We start from the raw sequence: 17,124 nt of genomic DNA on the forward strand, positions 1-17,124 counted from the left end.
ATAAGCTGCTAGGGCCATACAGTGCTGGAGCTATATGTGCTGGGGCTATAAGCTGCTGGGGCTATACGGTGCCGGGGCTATAAGCTGCCAGGGCTATATGGTGCTGGTGCTATAAGCTGCTGGGTCTATACAGTGTGGCATCTATAAGGTGGTGTGCATGGTGGCAGCCATGTGGACCCTGCTGCTGGTGCTGGTGGCCCTGGGCACGCTGGCGCTGGGGCTGGTGGCCCACCGGCTCCTGGCCCCGGCCGGCAACCCCTTTGCCCAGCCCCCCCCGGGGCCCCCTCGGCCGCTGGTGATGGAGCCGCGCGCCCGTGACAAGGTCCTGAAGCGGGGTGAGTGCCGGGTGTCCGTCTGTCTGTCCGTCCCGTGGCCCTCTGGGGTGCAGTGGGGCGGGGGGGCTCAGGCACACGCGTGTGCGCAGGGTTCAGCGCCCACCGGGTGCCACCGGAGCTGGACGCCGTGGTCATCGGCAGCGGCATGGGGGGCCTGGCGGCGGCCGGCACCCTGGCCAAGGTGGGCAAGAGGGTGCTGGTGCTGGAGCAGCACGACCAGGCCGGCGGGTGCTGCCACACCTTCCAGGAGCGGGGCACCGAGTTCGACGTCGGTGAGGACCCCCCGGCACCCCCAACACCCCAACACCTACCCTGGCACCCCTGGCACCCTACCCTGGCACCCCCGGCACCCCACCCTGGCACCCGGCTGCCTGCGTGTGGCTCTGTGTGTGGGCGGTGCGTCGGTGCGTGCAGGCAGCGTGTGCGTGTGTGTGCGGGTAGCATGCAGGCGTGTGCAGGCAGCGTGTGTGTGCAGGCACTGTGTGTAGGTGGCACGTGTCAGTGTGCCCGAGCAGCGTGTATCGGTGTGTGCAGGCGTGTGTGGGCAGTGTGTATCTGTGTGTGCAAGCATGTGTGTGCAGGCAGTGTGTTTCAGTGTATGTGGGCAGCGTGCCTGTGTGTGCAGGCAGCGTGTGCATGTGTGTGCAGGCAGCGTGTGCATGTGTGTGCAGGCAGTGTATGTAGGCAGCACGTGTCAGTGTGCCCGGGCAGCGTGTAGTGGTGTGTGCAGGCAGCATGTGCATGTGTGCGGGTAGCGTGCGTGTGAGTGCAGGCAGTGTGTGTCAGTATATGCGGGCAGCATGCGTGTGTGTGCAGGCAGCGCGTGCATGTGTGTGCAGGCAGTGCATGTAGGCAGCACGTGTCAGTGTGTGTGGCCAGCGTGCACGTGTGTTCAGCCAGCACGTGTCAGTGTGCCCAGGCAGCGTGCATCAGTGTGTGCAGGCAGTGTGTGGCTGTGTGTGCAGGCAGCGTGTGCGTGTGTGTGCAGGCAGCGTATGTCAGTGTGTGCAGGCAGCGTGTGCACGTGTGTTCAGCCAGCACATGTCAGTGTGCCCAGGCAGCGTGCATCAGTGTGTGCAGGCAGTGTGTGGCTGTGTGTGTGGGCAGTGTGCAGGTGTGTGCAGGCAGCGCATATCAGTGTGTGCAGGCAATGCGTGTAGGCAGCACGTGTCAGTGTGTGCAGGCAGAGTGCACGTGTGTGCAGGCAGCACGTGTCAGTGTGCCCGGGCAGCGTGTATTGGTGTGTGCAGGCAGTGTGTGGCTGTGTGTGCAGGCAGCGTGTGCCTGTGTGTGTGGGCAGTTTGTGCAGGCAGGATACAGGCAGCGTGTGTCTATGTGTGCAGGCAGCGTGTGCCTGTGTGTGTGGGCAGCGTGCAGGCAGCATGTACAGGTGTGTGCAGGCAGTGTGCAGGCAGGATACAGGCAGTGTGTGTCTGTGTGCAGGCAGCGTGCAGGCAGCGTGCGGGTGTGTGCAGGCAGCATGTGCCTGTGTGTGGGCAGCATGCAGGCAGTGTGCAGGCAGCGTGCGGGTGCAGCTCAGCGTGTGCGGGCAGGGCGGGTGTCACCTGCCCGGCCGCGTGTCCGCAGGGCGGCTGCACCCCGGGGTGCGTCCCCGTGCAGCGCGGTTGCAGGCTGGGTGCGTTCGCAGTGCACACACGCAGTGTCTGTGCGCACGCAGCGTGTGCACCGCGCAGGGACACCAGCGTGTGCGTGCAGCGGCCGCAGCGGTTTTGCAGTGCATGCACCAGTTGCATGCAGCACGCGTGCACTGTTTGAGAGCAGCACGTGCTGTTTGCATGCAGTGTGTGTGCAACACGTGTGTGTGCAGTGTGTGCATGCAGCGCACGTGCTGTTTGCATGCTGCATGTGTGTGCAATGTGTGTGCACGCATGCACTGTGCATGCTGTTTACACGCAGCATCTGTGCCTGCAGTGTGTGCACGCAATGCACATGCATTTTGCATGCAGTGTGTGCGTGCAACATCTGTGTGCAGTGTGTGCCCGCAGTGTGCATGTATGCCATGTGTGTGCATGTGGCATGTCCATGCAGTGTGTGCATGCAGTGTGTGCATGCAGTGTGTGCAATGAGTGCATGCAACACGCATGCTGTTTGCATGCAGTCCGTATGTGCAATGTGTGTGAGAGCAGTGGATGTATGCTGTGTGCACGCAATGCACGTGCTGTTTGCATGCAGTGTGTGTGTGCAAAGCATGTGCGAGCAGTGCATGCATGCACACGGCATGCATGTAGTGTCCATGCAGCATGCGCATGCCATGCACACAAGCAACACCTGTGTGAGCAGTGCATGCATGCAGTGTGTGTGCATGCAGTGTGTGCAACGCACGCATGCCACACGCGTGCTGTTCGCATGCAGTCTGCATGTGCAATGTGTGTGTGAGCAGCACATGCATGCAGTGTGCGTGCATGCAGCGTGCACGCAATGTGTGCACACAATGTGCGTGCTGATCGCGTGCAGTCCCTATGTGCAATGTGTGTGAGAGCAGTGGACGCATGCCACGTGCATGCATGCAATGTGTGCACGCAATGCACGTGCTGTTTGCATGCAGCCTGCGTGTGCAAAGCGTGTGTGAGCAGTGCATGTGCGCACACGGCACGCATGTAGTGTCCATGCAGCGTGTGCATGCAGTGCACACATGCAACACCTGTGTGAGCAGTGCATGCACGCAGTGTGTGTGCATGTGGCGTGTGTCCATGTGGCATGTCCAAGCAGCGCGTGTGCATGCAGTTTGTGTACAATGCGCACCTGCAGCACGCGTGCTGTTTGCGTGCAGTCTGCGTGTGCAAAGCGTGTCCGAGCAGCGCATGCGTGTAGTGTCCATGCAGCGTGTGCGTGCCATGCACACACACAACACCTGTGTGAACAGAGCATGCACTCAGTGTGTGTGCACGCAGTGTGTGCAACGCGCGCATGCCACACGCGTGCTGTTCGCGTGCAGTCTGCGTGTGCAAAGGGTCCCGCCGCCTGTCCGGGGGGTGCCAGGCCTGTCCCCCGCCCCCCGCCCGCAGGCATCCACTACGTGGGGCAGATGCACGAGGGCAGCATGCTGCGCGTGGCGCTGGACCAGCTGACCGACGGGCAGCTGCGGTGGCAGCGCCTGCCCGACCCCTACGACGAGGTGACCCTGGGCCCGCGGCGCTACCGGCTCCACGCCGGCAAGGCCACCTTCGCCGCCGCGCTGGAGGAGCAGTTCCCCGCTGAGAAGGCGGCCATCAGGGAGTTCATGAGGCTCTCCAAGGTGGGGGGCCCTGGGGACAACCTCCCGGGGGTGGTGGCACGTCCCCAGGTTGCAGTAGTGGGTCGCCTCTGGGTCCGGTTGGCCATCGTGGGACGTGGGTGTGGGGATGGTGGTGGTGGCACTGGTTGGGGTGTGGTGGGGACGTGGGTGGTGGGATTGGGTGGAAAAGGGTGGTGGGAACTGTGGGGAAGGGACAGGGGGAGAGTTGGGGACAGGTGTGTTGGGCCTGGTGGGGACACAGGCGTTGGGGGTGGTGGGGACAAGGGCTGGGGATGGGGGGGACATGGGTGGTGGGGATGATGGGAACTCAGGTGATGGTCATGGTATGGGACAGAAGTGATGGGCATGGTGGGGACAAGTGTGACAGTCATGGTGGGGACACAGGTGTTGGGTGCAGTGGGGACAAGAGATGGAGATGACGGGGACAAGGGTGGTGGGGATGGTGGGGAAAGGGCAGTGGGAACACTGGGGACAAGAGTGATGGGCACGGAGGGGACAAAAGTGATGGGGATGGTGGGGCCGTGGGTGTTGGGGATGGTGGGGACTCAGGTGATGGTCATGATGGACATGGTGGGGACAAGTGTGACAGTCATGATGGGGACACAGGTGTTGGGTGCGGTGGGGACGAGGGATGGGAAAGGTGGGGCCATGGGTGGTGGGGATGATGGGGAAGGGGCAGTGGGAATATTGGGGACAAGAGTGATGGGCATGTAGGGGACACATGGTGGGGACAGAAGTGTTGGGGGTGGTGGGGATGAGGGATGGGGATGGCAGGGCCATGGGTGGTGGGGAAGGGTGGTGGGAACATTGGGGACAAGGGTGATGGGCGTGGAGGGGATGCAGGAGATAGGCATGTAGGGGACAAAAGTGATGGGCATGGTGGGGACGAGGGGTGGGGATGGTGGGGACTCAGGTGATGGTCATGGTATGGGACAGAAGTGATGGACATGGTGGGGACAAGTGTGATTGTCGTGGTGGGGACACAGGCGTTGGGGGTGGTGGGTACAAGGGATGGGGATGGTGGGGACAAGGGATGGGGATGGCGGGGCCATGGGTGGTGGGCATGGTGTGGAAGGGGCAGTGGGAACATTGGGGACAAGGGTGATAGGTGTGGAGGGGACACAAGTGATGGGTACGGAAGGGACACAGGTGATGGGCATGGTGGGGACAAGTGTGGTGGGCATGGTGAGGACACAGGCACTGGGAGTGGTGGGGACAAGTGATGGGGATGGTGGGGAAAGGGCAGTGGGAACTTTGGGGACAAGGGGGTGATGGGCATGGAGGGGACACAGGTGATGGGCATGGTGGGGACAGAAGTGGTAAGGATGGTGGGGACAAGTGTGACGGTCATGGTGGGGACACAGGCGCCGGGCGTGGCGGGGCTGAGGGCTGGGGCTGGCTGGGCCGTGGGTGCTGGGTGACGGCGGTGGCCGTCCTGGGCATGTGGCAGTGGCAGCGGCGGTGACGCGGGGCGCGTGGGGCGCAGGTGGCCTCGCGGCACGTGGCGCTGCTGGCGCTGCTGAAGGCGGTGCCGCGGTGGCTGGCGACGCTGCTGCTGCGCTGCGGCCTCCTCGACCTCCTCTCGCCCGTGCTCCGCATGGCGGCCACCAGCCACAGCGAGGCCGTGGCCCGGCTGACGGCCGACCGTGACCTGCGCGCCCTGCTCGGCTACCTCTTCTACGGTCAGGGGGCTGTCGCGATAGGGGAGGGGCCCGTCGCGATAGGGAGGGCGCCGTCGCGATAGAGGACGACCGTGTCGCGATGGGGGAGCATGGCGTGGGGATGGGGGAGGGCTGTGTTGCGAGGGGAGGGCTGTGTCGTAATAGGGGAGAGCCGTGTTGTGGTAAAGGAGGGCCATGTCGTGACAGGGGATGGCACCGTCGTGATAGGGGAGGGCTGTGTTGGGATGGGGAGGGCTGTGTCGTGATGAGGAGGGCTGTGTCATGGTGGGGAGGGCTGCGTTGCGACAGAGCAGGCTGCGTCATGATATGGGAGGACCATGTTGCCACAGGGGAGGGCTGTAACGAGGTTGGAGAAAGCTGTGTCACGATAGCAGAAGGATGCGTTGTGAGAAGGGCATCGTGATGACGTGGGACAATAGCAGAGGGCAGCACCACGACAGGGGAGGGCTGTATCATGATGGGGAGGGTCATGCCATAATAGGGGAGGCCACGTCACGACAGAGGAGGGCTGTACCATGATAGAGGAGTGCTGTATCGTGACAGGGAAAGCCACGTAGTGACTGGGGGCACCATGAACCCTGATAGGGGAGGCTCATATCACAGTAGGGGAGGCCAAGTCGCAACAGGGGAGGGCTGTATCATGATAGGGGAGGACTGTATCATGACGGGGAGAGCCATGTTGTGATCGAGGAGGCCATGTCACAATAGGGAAGGGCTGTATCATGATAGGGGAGGCCATGTCACAATAGAGGAGGATTGTATCCCGATAGGGGAGGACTGTATCGTGATGGGGAGAGCCATGTCGTGACTGGGGAGGCCACATCATGATAGGGGAGGCCATGTCAAGATAGGAGGGGACTGTATCATGATACGGGAGAGTCACATCACAGTAGGGGAGTCCAAGTCATGACAGGGGAGGGCTGTACCATGATAGAGGAGGCCATGTCATGATAGAGGAGGGCTGTATCCTGACAGGGAAGAACCGAATTATGAGAGGGAGAGCCATGTTGTGGCTGGGGAGGCCACATCACGACAGGGGAGGCCATGTCAGGATAGAAGAGGGCTGTATCATGATAGGCGAGGACTGTACCATGATGGGGAGAGCCATGTCATGACTGAGGAGGCCATGTCACGATAGGGGAGAGCTGTATCCTGCTAGGAGAGGACCGAATCATGACAGGGAGAGCCATGTCGTGACTGGGGAGGCCATGCCACGACAGGGGAGGCCATGTCACGATAGGGGAGAGCTGTATCCTGATAGGAGAGGACAGAATCACGACAGGGAGAGCCATGTCGTGACTGGGGGAGGCCATGTCACGATAGGGGAGGGCTGTATCCTGATAGGAGAGGATCGAATCATGACAGGGAGAGCCATGTCGTGACTGGGGAGGCCATGTCACGATAGGGGAGGGCTGCCCCGCGTCGGGGCGGGGTCCGGCCGTCCCCGCCATCGCCCCCGTCCGCAGGCACGGCGCCGCGGGACTCCAGCTTCCTGGTGAACGTGCTGATGGTGCACCACTACCAGCGAGGGGCCTGGTACCCCCGGGGGGGGGCCAGCGAGATCGCCTTCCACGCCGTGCCCCTCATCGAGCGGGCGGGGGGGGCCGTGCTGGTGCGCGCCCCCGTCACCCGCATCCTCGTCTCCTCCGCCGGCACCGCCGTGGGTGAGCGCCGAGCCCCCCCGCCCCGGCCCCGCGCCGAGGGGGGACGCGCGGTGGGGACAGGGTGGCGGTGCCCCGCGCCCCCCCCCGACCCCCCCCCCCGTGCCCCCCAGGGGTGGCGGTGCAGAGGGGGCCGGGCGAGGCGGAGGTGGAGGTGTTCGCCCCCCTCGTCATCTCCGACGCCGGCGTCTTCAACACCTTCGGCAGCCTCCTGCCCCCCCCGCTCCGCAGCCACCCAGGTACCGCGGCCCCGCGGCGCCCAGCACCACCCGTGTCCCCAGCAGCCCCGTGTCCTGGGTGTCCCCTGTCCCCAGCACCACCAGTGTCCCCAGCAGCCCCGTGTGCCACGTCCTGCTGCGCCCAGCACCACCAGTGTCCCCAGCAGCCCCGTGTCCTGGGTGTCCCCTGTCCCCAGCACCACCAGTGTCCCCAGCAGCCCCGTGTCCTGGGTGTCCCCTGTCCCCAGCACCACCAGTGTCCCCAGCAGCCCCGTGTCCTGGGTGTCCCCTGTCCCCAGCACCACCAGTGTCTCCAGCAGCCCTGTGTCCTGGGTGTCCCCTGTGTTCCCAGTATCCCTGCTATCCCCAGCATCACCAGTGTCCCCAGCAGCCCTGTGCCCTGGGTATCCCCCGTGTCCCCAGCATCCCTATGTCCCACATCCCTGCTGTCCCCAGCATCACCAGTGTCCCCAGCATCCCTGTGTCCTGCGTCCCCACTGGGCCCAGCATCACCAGTGTCCCCAGCAGCCCCGTGTGCTGGGTATCCCCCGTGTCCCCAGCATCCCTATGTCCCACATCCCTGCTGTCCCCAGCATCACCAGTGTCCCCAGCACTCCCGTGTCCCTTGTCCCTGCTGTCCCCAGAATCACCAGTGTCCCCAGCATCCTCATGTCCCTGGTGTGCCCAGTGTCCCCAACATCCCCATGTCCCACATCCCTGCTGGGCCCAGGATCACCAGTGTCCCCAGCATCACCAGTGTCCTCAGCATCCCTGTGTCCCACGTCCTTGCTGTTCCCAGCATCACCAGCGTCCCCAGCACCCCCGTGTCCCATGTCCCTGCTGTCCCCAGAATGACTGGTGTCCCCCAGCATCCCCGTGCCCCCAGGTCCCCAGCATCCTCATGTCCCTGGTGTCCCCAGCATCCCTGGCGTCCCCAGCATCCCTGGCATCCCCAGTGTCCCCGGCATCCCCAGTGTCCCCAGCATCCCCGGTGTCCCCAGTGTCCCTGGCATCCCCAGTGTCCCCAGCATCCCCGGTGTCCCCAGTGTCCCCAGAATCACCAGTGTCCCCAGTGTCCCCACATCCCTGGTCTCCCCAGCATCCCTGGCATCCCTGGCATCCCCAGTGTCCCCACTGTCCCCAGCATCCCCACGTCCCGAGTATCCCCGGTGTCCCCAGTGTCCCCAGAATCACCTGTGTCCCCAGTGTCCCCACATCCCTGGTGTCCCCAGCATCCCTGGCGTCCCTGGCATCCCCAGGGTCCCCACCGTCCCCAGCATCCCCACGTCCCCATCATCCCCGGTGTCCCCAGTGTCCCCAGAATCACCAGTGTCCCCAGTGTCCCCACATCCCTGGTCTCCCCAGCCTCCCTGGCGTCCCTGGCGTCCCCTGGCATCCCCAGTGTCCCCACCGTCCCCAGCATCCCTGGTGTCCCCAGTGTCCCCAGAATGACCAGTGTCCCCAGTATCCCCACATCCCTGGTCTCCCCAGCATCCCTGGTGTCCCCAGCATCCCTGGTGTCCCTGGCATCCCCAGCATCCCCACGTCCCCGGCGTCCCCGGCGTCCCCTCCGCAGGGACGCGAGGTCCCCACCGCCCCCCACCCCCGGTCCCCCAGGGGTCCGCTCCCGCCTGGCCATGGTGCGGCACGGCATGGGCTCCTTCCTGGTGTTCGCCGGGCTGCGGGGCACCGCGGCCCAGCTGGGCCTGCCCGCCACCAACTTCTGGATCTACCCCCACAGCGACCTGGATGCCATGTGAGGGACCCCCGGCACCCGGGGGGGGGGCACGGCGCAGGGGGTGGGGGCACGGTGGGTGCATGGTGGGTGGGGTGGGTGCACGGCATGTGGGGTGGGTGCACGGCGGGTGGGTGGTGGGTGAGGTGGGTGCATGGTGGGTGCATGGTGGGTGCATGGTGCATGGGGTGGGTGCACGGCGGGTGGGTGGAAGGTGGGTGCATGGTGGGTACATGGTGGGTGCATGGTGGGTGCATGGTGCATGGGGTGGGTGCACGGCAGGTGGGTGCATGGTGGGTGCATGGTGGGTGCATGGTGGGTGCATGGTGGGTGGGTGGTGGGTGAGGTGGGTGCATGGTGGGTGCATGGCGCATGGGGTGGGGCACGGCAGGTGGGTGGAAGGTGAGTGCGTGGTGGGTGGGTGGTGGGTGGGGTGGGTGCAAGGTGGGTGCGCAGTGGGTGGAAGGTGGGTGCATGGTGGGTGGGCTGGATGCATGGCATGTGGGGTGGGTGCATGGTGGGTGCGCAGTGGGTGGGGTGGGTGCATGGTGGGCGCAGTGGGTGGGGTGGGTGCACAGTGGATGTATGATGGGTGCACGGTGGGTGCATGGTGGGTAGGGTGGGTGCATGACAAATGGGTGGGTGCACGGCGGGTGGGGTGAGTGCACAGTGGGTGTGTGATGGGTGCATGGTGGGTGCATGGTGGGTGGGTTGGACGCACGGTGGGTGCATGGTGGGTAGAGTAGGTGCAAAACGGGTGCGTTGTGTCTGGGGTGGGTGCATGGTGGGTGCCCGGTGGGGCGGGATGGATGCACGGTGGGTGTATGGTGGGTGCATGGTGGGCACATGGTGGGCAGGATAGGTGCATGGTGTGTGAGGTAGGTGCACGGTGGGTGCACGGCGAGCAGGATGGATGCACAGTGGGTGGGGTGGGTGCATGGTGGGTGCACGGTGGGCGGGATGGATGCATGGTGGGTGCGGTGGGTGCATGGCGGGTGGAATGGGTGCAGGGTGGGTTCGTGGTGGGTGGGATGGATGCATGACAGGTGGGATGGGTGCATGGTGTGTGAGGTAGGTGCACAGTGGGTGCATGGTGGGCGGGATGGATGCACAGCGGGTGGGGTGGGTGCATGGCGGGTGGGGTGGGTGCACGGTGGGTGCACGGTGGGTGGGTTGGATGCACAGCAGGTGGGGTGGGCGCATGGTGGGTGCACGGTGGGTGGGGTGGGTGCATGGCGAGTGGGGTGGGTGCATGGTGGGTGCACGGTGGGTGGGGTGGGCGCATGGTGGGTGCATGGTGGGTGGGATGGATGCACAGCGGGTGGGGTGGGTGCACGGTGGGTGCACGGTGGGTGGGATGGATGCACGGCGGGTGGGATGGATGCACGGCGGGTGGGGTGGGTGCACAGTGGGTGCACGGTTGGCGCGCGGCGCTGCCCGCTCTGCCCGCAGGATGACCCGCTACGCTGCCCTGAGCCGCGACGACGTCCCCGACAACCTGGCCATGATGTTCATCACCTTCCCCGCCGCCAAGGACCCCACCTACGAGCAGCGGCACCCAGGTACGGAGTGGGGGGGGGGGGGGGTGTTCCCTGCTTGTCCCCCACCACCTCTGCAGCCCTGATCCCCTCGCTTGGCGGGCTCAGAGGCTCCTTAATCCCACCGGCCGGGATTACGGGGTGGGCACCGCCAACGCTGCCACGTCCCGGGGTTGGCACCGGGGTCCCCCGCAGTGGGACGGGGGTCGTCACTGGGTGTCCCCCCCCCCTCGCAGGCCGGTCGTGCATGACCATCCTGACCATGGCGCGGTACGAGTGGTTCGAGGAGTGGGCCGGCACCCGCGCCAAGCACCGCGGCCCCGACTACGAGCGGTACAAGACGGCCATCGCCCAGCGCCTGCTGGAACGGGCCCTGCAGCGCTTCCCCCACCTCCGTGACAAGGTGACGGGGTCCCCGCGGTGTCCCCTGCCACGCGGGGGGTGCGGCGCGGGGGGCTGCGTGGCGGGGACGGGGTGTTCTGCGGGGATGGGGGGGTTGGAGGGGTGGGGGCACGGTGGAAATGGGGTGCACATTGGGGACCGGGTGCCTGGCAGGGATGTGCTTGGTGGGGACAGGGTGCCCTTTGGGGTGGGGGTCCCCACTGGGGAGGTGCCCAACAGGACGGGGTGCCCTGTGGCTTGGGGTGCCCAGCAGGGACAGGGCACGCACCAAAGCCACTGGGCATCGCAGACCCCGGGGGCTCTTTGCAGGGGGTGGGCACCCCCCAGATGGGCTCAGCGGGGGTGGTGGGACCTGCTGCTTGGTGGGATGGCTCCAAGCACCCCGAGGTGCCCCGAGCACCCCTCCCGTACCCCTACCCGGGCAGGTGGAGTTCGTGGAGGCGGCGTCTCCGCTCACCAACCAGCACTACCTGGCCGCTCCCCGCGGGGAGATGTACGGCACCGAGCACGACGTCGCCCGCTTCACCCCGGCCGTGGTGGCCGCCATGAGAGCCGAGACGCCCGTGAAGAACCTCTACCTGACGGGTAAGGGACCTGTGTCCCCCTGTCCCCCTGTCCCTCTGTCCCCACGCCCAGCGCCAGGCGGTCCCCAGGGTGCCTGCAGCAGGGGATGTCCACCTCATGGGGTGGCCGTGTCCCACCGTGGCCAGTCCCCAGGGCACGACATGTTCTGCTGCGGGCTGGCGGGGGCCGTGGGGGATGTCCCCCCGTGGGGTGGCTGTGTCCCACCGTGGCCGGTCCCCAGGGCAGGACGTGTTCTGCTGCGGGCTGGCGGGGGCCCTGCACGGGGGGCTGCTCTGCGCCTCCGCCGTCCTGGGCCGCCTGCTCTACCTGGACCTGCTGCTCCTCAAGAAGAAGATCAAGCGGCGCCGGGGGCAGCAAGCGGCTGGGGACGGCGGCTGCGGGGACAGCCCCGTGCCGGGGAGCCCGCTCCCCACCCAATAAATCCCTGTGTCCTGCTGGCCTGGGCCCGTCTCTCGGGATGGGGGTGGGATGGGGATGAGACAGGGATGGGGCAAGCTGGGAGTGAGGATGGGGATGGGATAGGATGGGATAGGATAGGATAGGATAGGATAGGATAGAATAGGATAGGATAGGATGGGATAGGATAGGATGGGATAGGATAGGGATGGGGACAGGATAGGATGGGATAGGATAAGATGGGATAGGATGGGATAGGATAGGGATGGGGATAGGATAGGATGGGATGGGATGGGATAAGATGGGATAGGATGGCATAGGATAGGGATGGGGATAGGGATGGCGATGGGGACGGAGATGGGATGGGAATGGGAACGGGAATGGGGACAGGGATGGGGATGGGGACGGAGATGGGAAGGGATGGGATGGGATGGGAATGGGAGTGGGAATGGGGACAGGGATGGGGATGGGGACACGGATGGGGATGGGACGGGAACAGGAACAGGGATGGTGACAGTGATGGGGATGGGATGGGGATGGAGATGGGATGGGAACAGGAAAGGGGATGGGGATGGAGATGGGATGGGAATAGGAACAGCGATGGGGACAGTGATGGGGATGGGATGGGGATGGGATGGGACAGGGATGAAGACAGCGACGGGATAAGATGGGTGTGAGGATGGGGATGGGATAGGGGATAGGGATGGCAATGGGGATGGGATCATCATGGGGATGGGGATGAGGATAGGACAGGATGGGATTGGATGGGCTGGGAATGGATTGGGATGGGAACTGGGATGGGGAGGGAGATAAGATGGAATGGGGATAGGATGGGATGGGGATGAAGATGGGATGGGAACTGGGATGGGGATAAGATGGGATGGGGATGGGACAGGAGTGGGGACAAGGACAGGGATGGGGATGGGATGGGGACAGGGATGGGGATGGGAACAAGGATGGGGAGGGAGATGAGATGGGATGGGGATGGGACAGGAAAGGGGACAGGGATGGGGATGGGGATGAGAACAGGGTTGGCATGGAAACGGGATATGGACCGGGATAGAGACGGGGACAGGGACAGGGTGTCAGGGCCCCGCCTGACGTGCGCTCACGTGCCCACCCGGCAAAGTCCAAGCAGTGCCAGGCTGCACCCACAGCCTGGGGGGGGTGCAGTGCCCCCCCATCCCCTAAACTTCCCCCCCTTTTCCCCCTGTACCCCCCTGAGCCTCCTCAGCCCCCCCAAACCACTACAGCAGGGAGATTTTGCACTTTGAAAAATAATAAATAGAGAATTTCCCCCCCCCCACCCCAATAGCATGGTTTGGGGAGGATGGATCCAGGCATCTGGGGGGGGGACAGGGACCCAGGTGTCCAGATGGGGCCATCCGGATGCCTGGGTCCCTGTCCCCCCCCCCCCCAGTGAAGGGTAGCATTGTCACCAAGCTGTCCTCGGGGCGCGGGGGGGGGTCACCCCTAGAAGCTGGTCTGGGTGGTGAAGTGCGGCGCTGGGTAGAGGAAGGGCTTCGCCGTCACCTAAGGGTGAGGTGGGGGGGGTTACTGGGGGAAGGGGGGTCATGTCACACCCCTCCCTGGCTCCCAGGATGCTGAGGTCCCCAGGGGGAGGAGGGTGCTGAACCCCAGATATTGGAACTGAGTCCCCACTTTGGGGCTTGGGGAGGGAGGGTGCATGGGAGTAGGGGAGGGTGCTGCTGGCATGGGGGGGGGTCTTGTGGGCCCACGTAGTCGGCCCCCATGCCCTGCTGAGCCCCATAGACCCAGTGTCCATCACCCCATAGCTTCATCACCCATCACGGCATACTCCCAGTAACCACCACCCCAAAGCCCCAGCACCCTGTAAGCCCAGTACCCACCACCCCATAGCCTCAGCACCCACCACCCCATAGCTTCATCATCCACTACCCCAAAGACCCAACACCCCATAACCCCAGTACCCGTCACTCCATAGCCTCAGCACCCACCACCCCACAGCCCCACCACCTCACAACTCCAGCACCCACCACCCCATTGCCCCACCACACCATAACCCCACCACCCCATAGCCTCAGCACCCACCACCCCGTAACTTCAGCCCCCACCACCCCATAGACCCACCACCCCATAGCTTCATCACCCACCACCCCATAGCCCCACCACACCATAACCCCACCACCCCATAACTTCATCACCCACCACCCCATAGCCCCACCACCCCATAGCCCCAGCACCCCATAGACCCAGCACCCCCCACCCCATAGCTCCATCGCCCCATAGCCCCACCACCCTGTAGCCCACCCCATTGCCCCATGCCAGGCTCGGCCGGGTGCCCAGCACCCACTGCCGAGTAGGACCCACCTCGCTGTAGGGTGGGGGCTCCAGGCCCACGGGGATGGCCCCACCCGGCAGGCTGGGGAGCGCGGGCATTGGGGCCAGCGGGGGGGGCGCAGGGCCCTGGGGGTCCCTATAGGGCGGGGGGGGCACGGGGTTTTGGCAGAGCTTGCAGCAGACGTGGAAGGTCATGATGAAGAAGATGACGGCTATGAAGATGATGATGACGATGAAGAACATGATCCTGGGGACACCGAGAGGCGTGTGCTGGGGGCTGGCAGGTCCCCCCTCCCTGGCACCGCGGGGTGCCTGTGCACCCCCCAGGCCCCCCACACCCACAGGGCTCATGAGGCCTCTCCCAGGTCCCCCACCCACAGCCTCCATCCCCAGGGACCCTTCCCAGACATGGCACCCTCGGCGGGGTGCCACCAGCCTCCGTCCCCCTGCGTCCCCCCTCCAGCCAACGAACCCAGGTGTCCTGGCATCGCCCGGCACCGCCGTGCCACCCTCCTCGCCGGAGCCAGACTATGGACCCGGGTGCCCGGGGCACCCCACGCCCAGCACCCCGGTGCCCTTCGCACCCTCCCTGCCCCACTGTGGACTTTGCCCTGGGTGGGGGGACCCCCACGGTGGGGCCGTTTTGGGTGAGTTGGGCCACTTTGGGGGCTTTTTTATGGGGTGGCATCACGCTGAGGGCTGCTGGCACCCTACTGTGGGGTGCTGACCCCCAGACTGGGGGGTGGTGGGCTGAGGTCATCGTGCTACTGGGGTGGGGGTCCCCAAGGGGCTGGGGGGGCTCTGTCCCAGCCTGTCTGTCTGTCTGTCTGTCCTCTGGTGCTCGGTGCTGCACGTGGGGAGGGTGCATGGCACCCCCGGGGTGCCCCGCTGCCAGCCCAGATACCTGGGTTCCTCGGTGATGGGGGTCCCACACTTGAGAGGGTGCGAAACGGCCTCCAGGGACTGGGTGCTCCTGATGTCACCCCTGGGATGGGCTGGGGAGGGGGATGGGAGGCCTCAGCCTGCTTTCCGTGCCCCTGTCCCTCTTCTCCTTGCAGTCTGCCATCCCCGCCTCCATCCCCCCCCCAAACCTCCTCTATCCCCCCTGCATCCCACCTCCATCCCCCCTGCATCCCCCGTTCATCCCCCCCTGCAGCCCACCTCCAAACCTTCTCCATGCCCCCCTGCACCCCTCCACCATCTCCCCTCCATATCCCCTCCATCCCACCTCCAAAAGCCCTCTGTCCCCCCCTGCATCCCCTCTCCACCCCCCCTCCATCCCACCTCCATCCCCGCTCCATCTCCCCTCCATCCCACCTCCAAATGCCCTCCATCCCCCCTGCATCCCCCCCCTCCATCCCCCCTGCATCCCCCCCTTCATCTCCCCTCCATCCCACCTCCAAATGCCCTCCTCCCCCCCCTGCATCCCCCCCTTCATCCCCCCTGCATCCCCCCTCCCTCCCCTCTCCAGCTCCCCCCACCCCCCTCCGTCCATCCCCCCTCCTCTGCTCCATCCCTCTGTCCTTCCCTCGCTTCTCCGGCCCTCCCCACCCTCCCTCACCCCTCCTTCCCCCATTTTGGGGAGCTCGGGGCGGGAGTGGGGGGGACGCAGCTCCGCTCGGTGTCCCCATGCCCTCCCCTGGGGTCCCCAGCCTGGGGGACACCTCAGAGCTGTCCCCAGCAGCTGCCCTTCCCCACCCCGTCTGCCTCCCGGCTGCGGGCTGGGTCCCCTCCCCGCTGCTGCTGATGTGGCAGGCTCCGTGTCCCCGTGTCCCCCGTGTCCCCGTGTCCCCCGTGTCCCCCGAGCCACGGCCACCCACCGCCGCCCCCCGGCTGGGCCCGATCCTGCCCCCCCGGCACCCCGGATCCAGCTGCCCCGGTTCAGGGGTCGGGGGGTGGCGGGTGCTGAGTGGGGAGGGGGCTTGTGAGGTGTGCGGTGTGCGTGTGTGTGAGCAACGTGAGTGTGAGCAAGGTGCATGTGTGTGTGTGTGTGTGTGTGTGATGTGCATGTGTGTGCTCTGTGTGTGAGCAACGTGTGTGTGTGCATGCAACGTCTGTGTGTGTGATGTGTGTGCTCTGTGTGTGTGTGCAGTGTGTGAGCAACGCGTGTGTGTGCGTGCAATGTGTGTGTGTGTGATGTGCATGTGGGTGCTCTGTGTGTGAGCAACGTGCGTGGGTGTGCGTGCAATGTGTGTGTGCAATGTCTGTGTGTGTGCGATGTGCTTGTGTGTGCTCTGTGAGTGTGTGCAATGTGTTTGTACAGCATGTGCGTGTGCAATGTGTGTGTGTGCGTGCAATGTGTATGTGCAATGTCCGCGTGTGCAATGTCTGCATGTGCAATGCATGTGTGTGTGTGCAATATGTGTGTACAGTGTCTGAATGTGCCATGTGTGTGTGGAGTGTGTGTACAGCGTGTGTGTGTGCAATGTGCACGTGTGTGTGCAATATGTGTGTACAGTGTCTGTGCAACGTGTGTGTGCAATATGTGTGTGCAGAGTGAGTGTACAGCATGTGTGTGTGCATGCAATGTGTGTGTGCAGTGTGCATGTGTGTGTGCAACGTGTGTACAGTGTCTGTGCAACGTGTGTGTGCAGTGTGTGTACAGCATGTGTGTAATATGTGTGTACAGTGTCTGTGTAGAGTGTGTGTGCAACGTGTGTGTGTGCAATGCATGTGCAACATGCATGTGTGCAATGTATGTGCAATGTGTGCGTGTGCGCAATGCACGTGCAGTGTATGTGCCATGCGTGTGCACTGCATGTGTGTGCAATGTGCGTGCATTGTGTGTGCAATGCGTGTGTGCTGTGTGTGTGTTCAATGCGCGTGCATTGTGTGTGCAATGCGTGTGTGCTCTGTGTGTGTGCAATGCGCGTGCAATGTGTGTGCTCAGTGTGTGTAGAGAGCGTGTGTGCAACGTGTGTGTGTGCAGTGTATGTGTAATGTATGTGCAATGCATGTGCAACGTGTGTGTGCTCTGTGTGTGTGCTGTGCGTG

General features: G+C 64.6%; 1 protein-coding gene across 1 annotated transcript; it reads left to right on the plus strand.

The window, feature by feature from the left end:
- The first annotated feature begins 169 nt into the window (after positions 1–169).
- LOC142364252 (all-trans-retinol 13,14-reductase-like) lies at positions 170–11,832 on the plus strand. The gene is made up of 11 exons (XM_075443557.1): positions 170–335; positions 425–607; positions 3,362–3,591; positions 5,078–5,273; positions 6,740–6,937; positions 7,048–7,173; positions 8,770–8,908; positions 10,340–10,449; positions 10,662–10,828; positions 11,253–11,412; positions 11,633–11,832. Exons 1-11 carry the CDS (start codon positions 170–172, stop codon positions 11,830–11,832), a joined length of 1,875 nt encoding a protein of 624 aa, XP_075299672.1.
- Positions 11,833–17,124: the final 5,292 nt, after the last annotated feature.

This window comes from Opisthocomus hoazin, chromosome 26 (assembly GCF_030867145.1).
Source record: "Opisthocomus hoazin isolate bOpiHoa1 chromosome 26, bOpiHoa1.hap1, whole genome shotgun sequence".
Lineage (NCBI taxonomy): Eukaryota > Metazoa > Chordata > Aves > Opisthocomiformes > Opisthocomidae > Opisthocomus > Opisthocomus hoazin.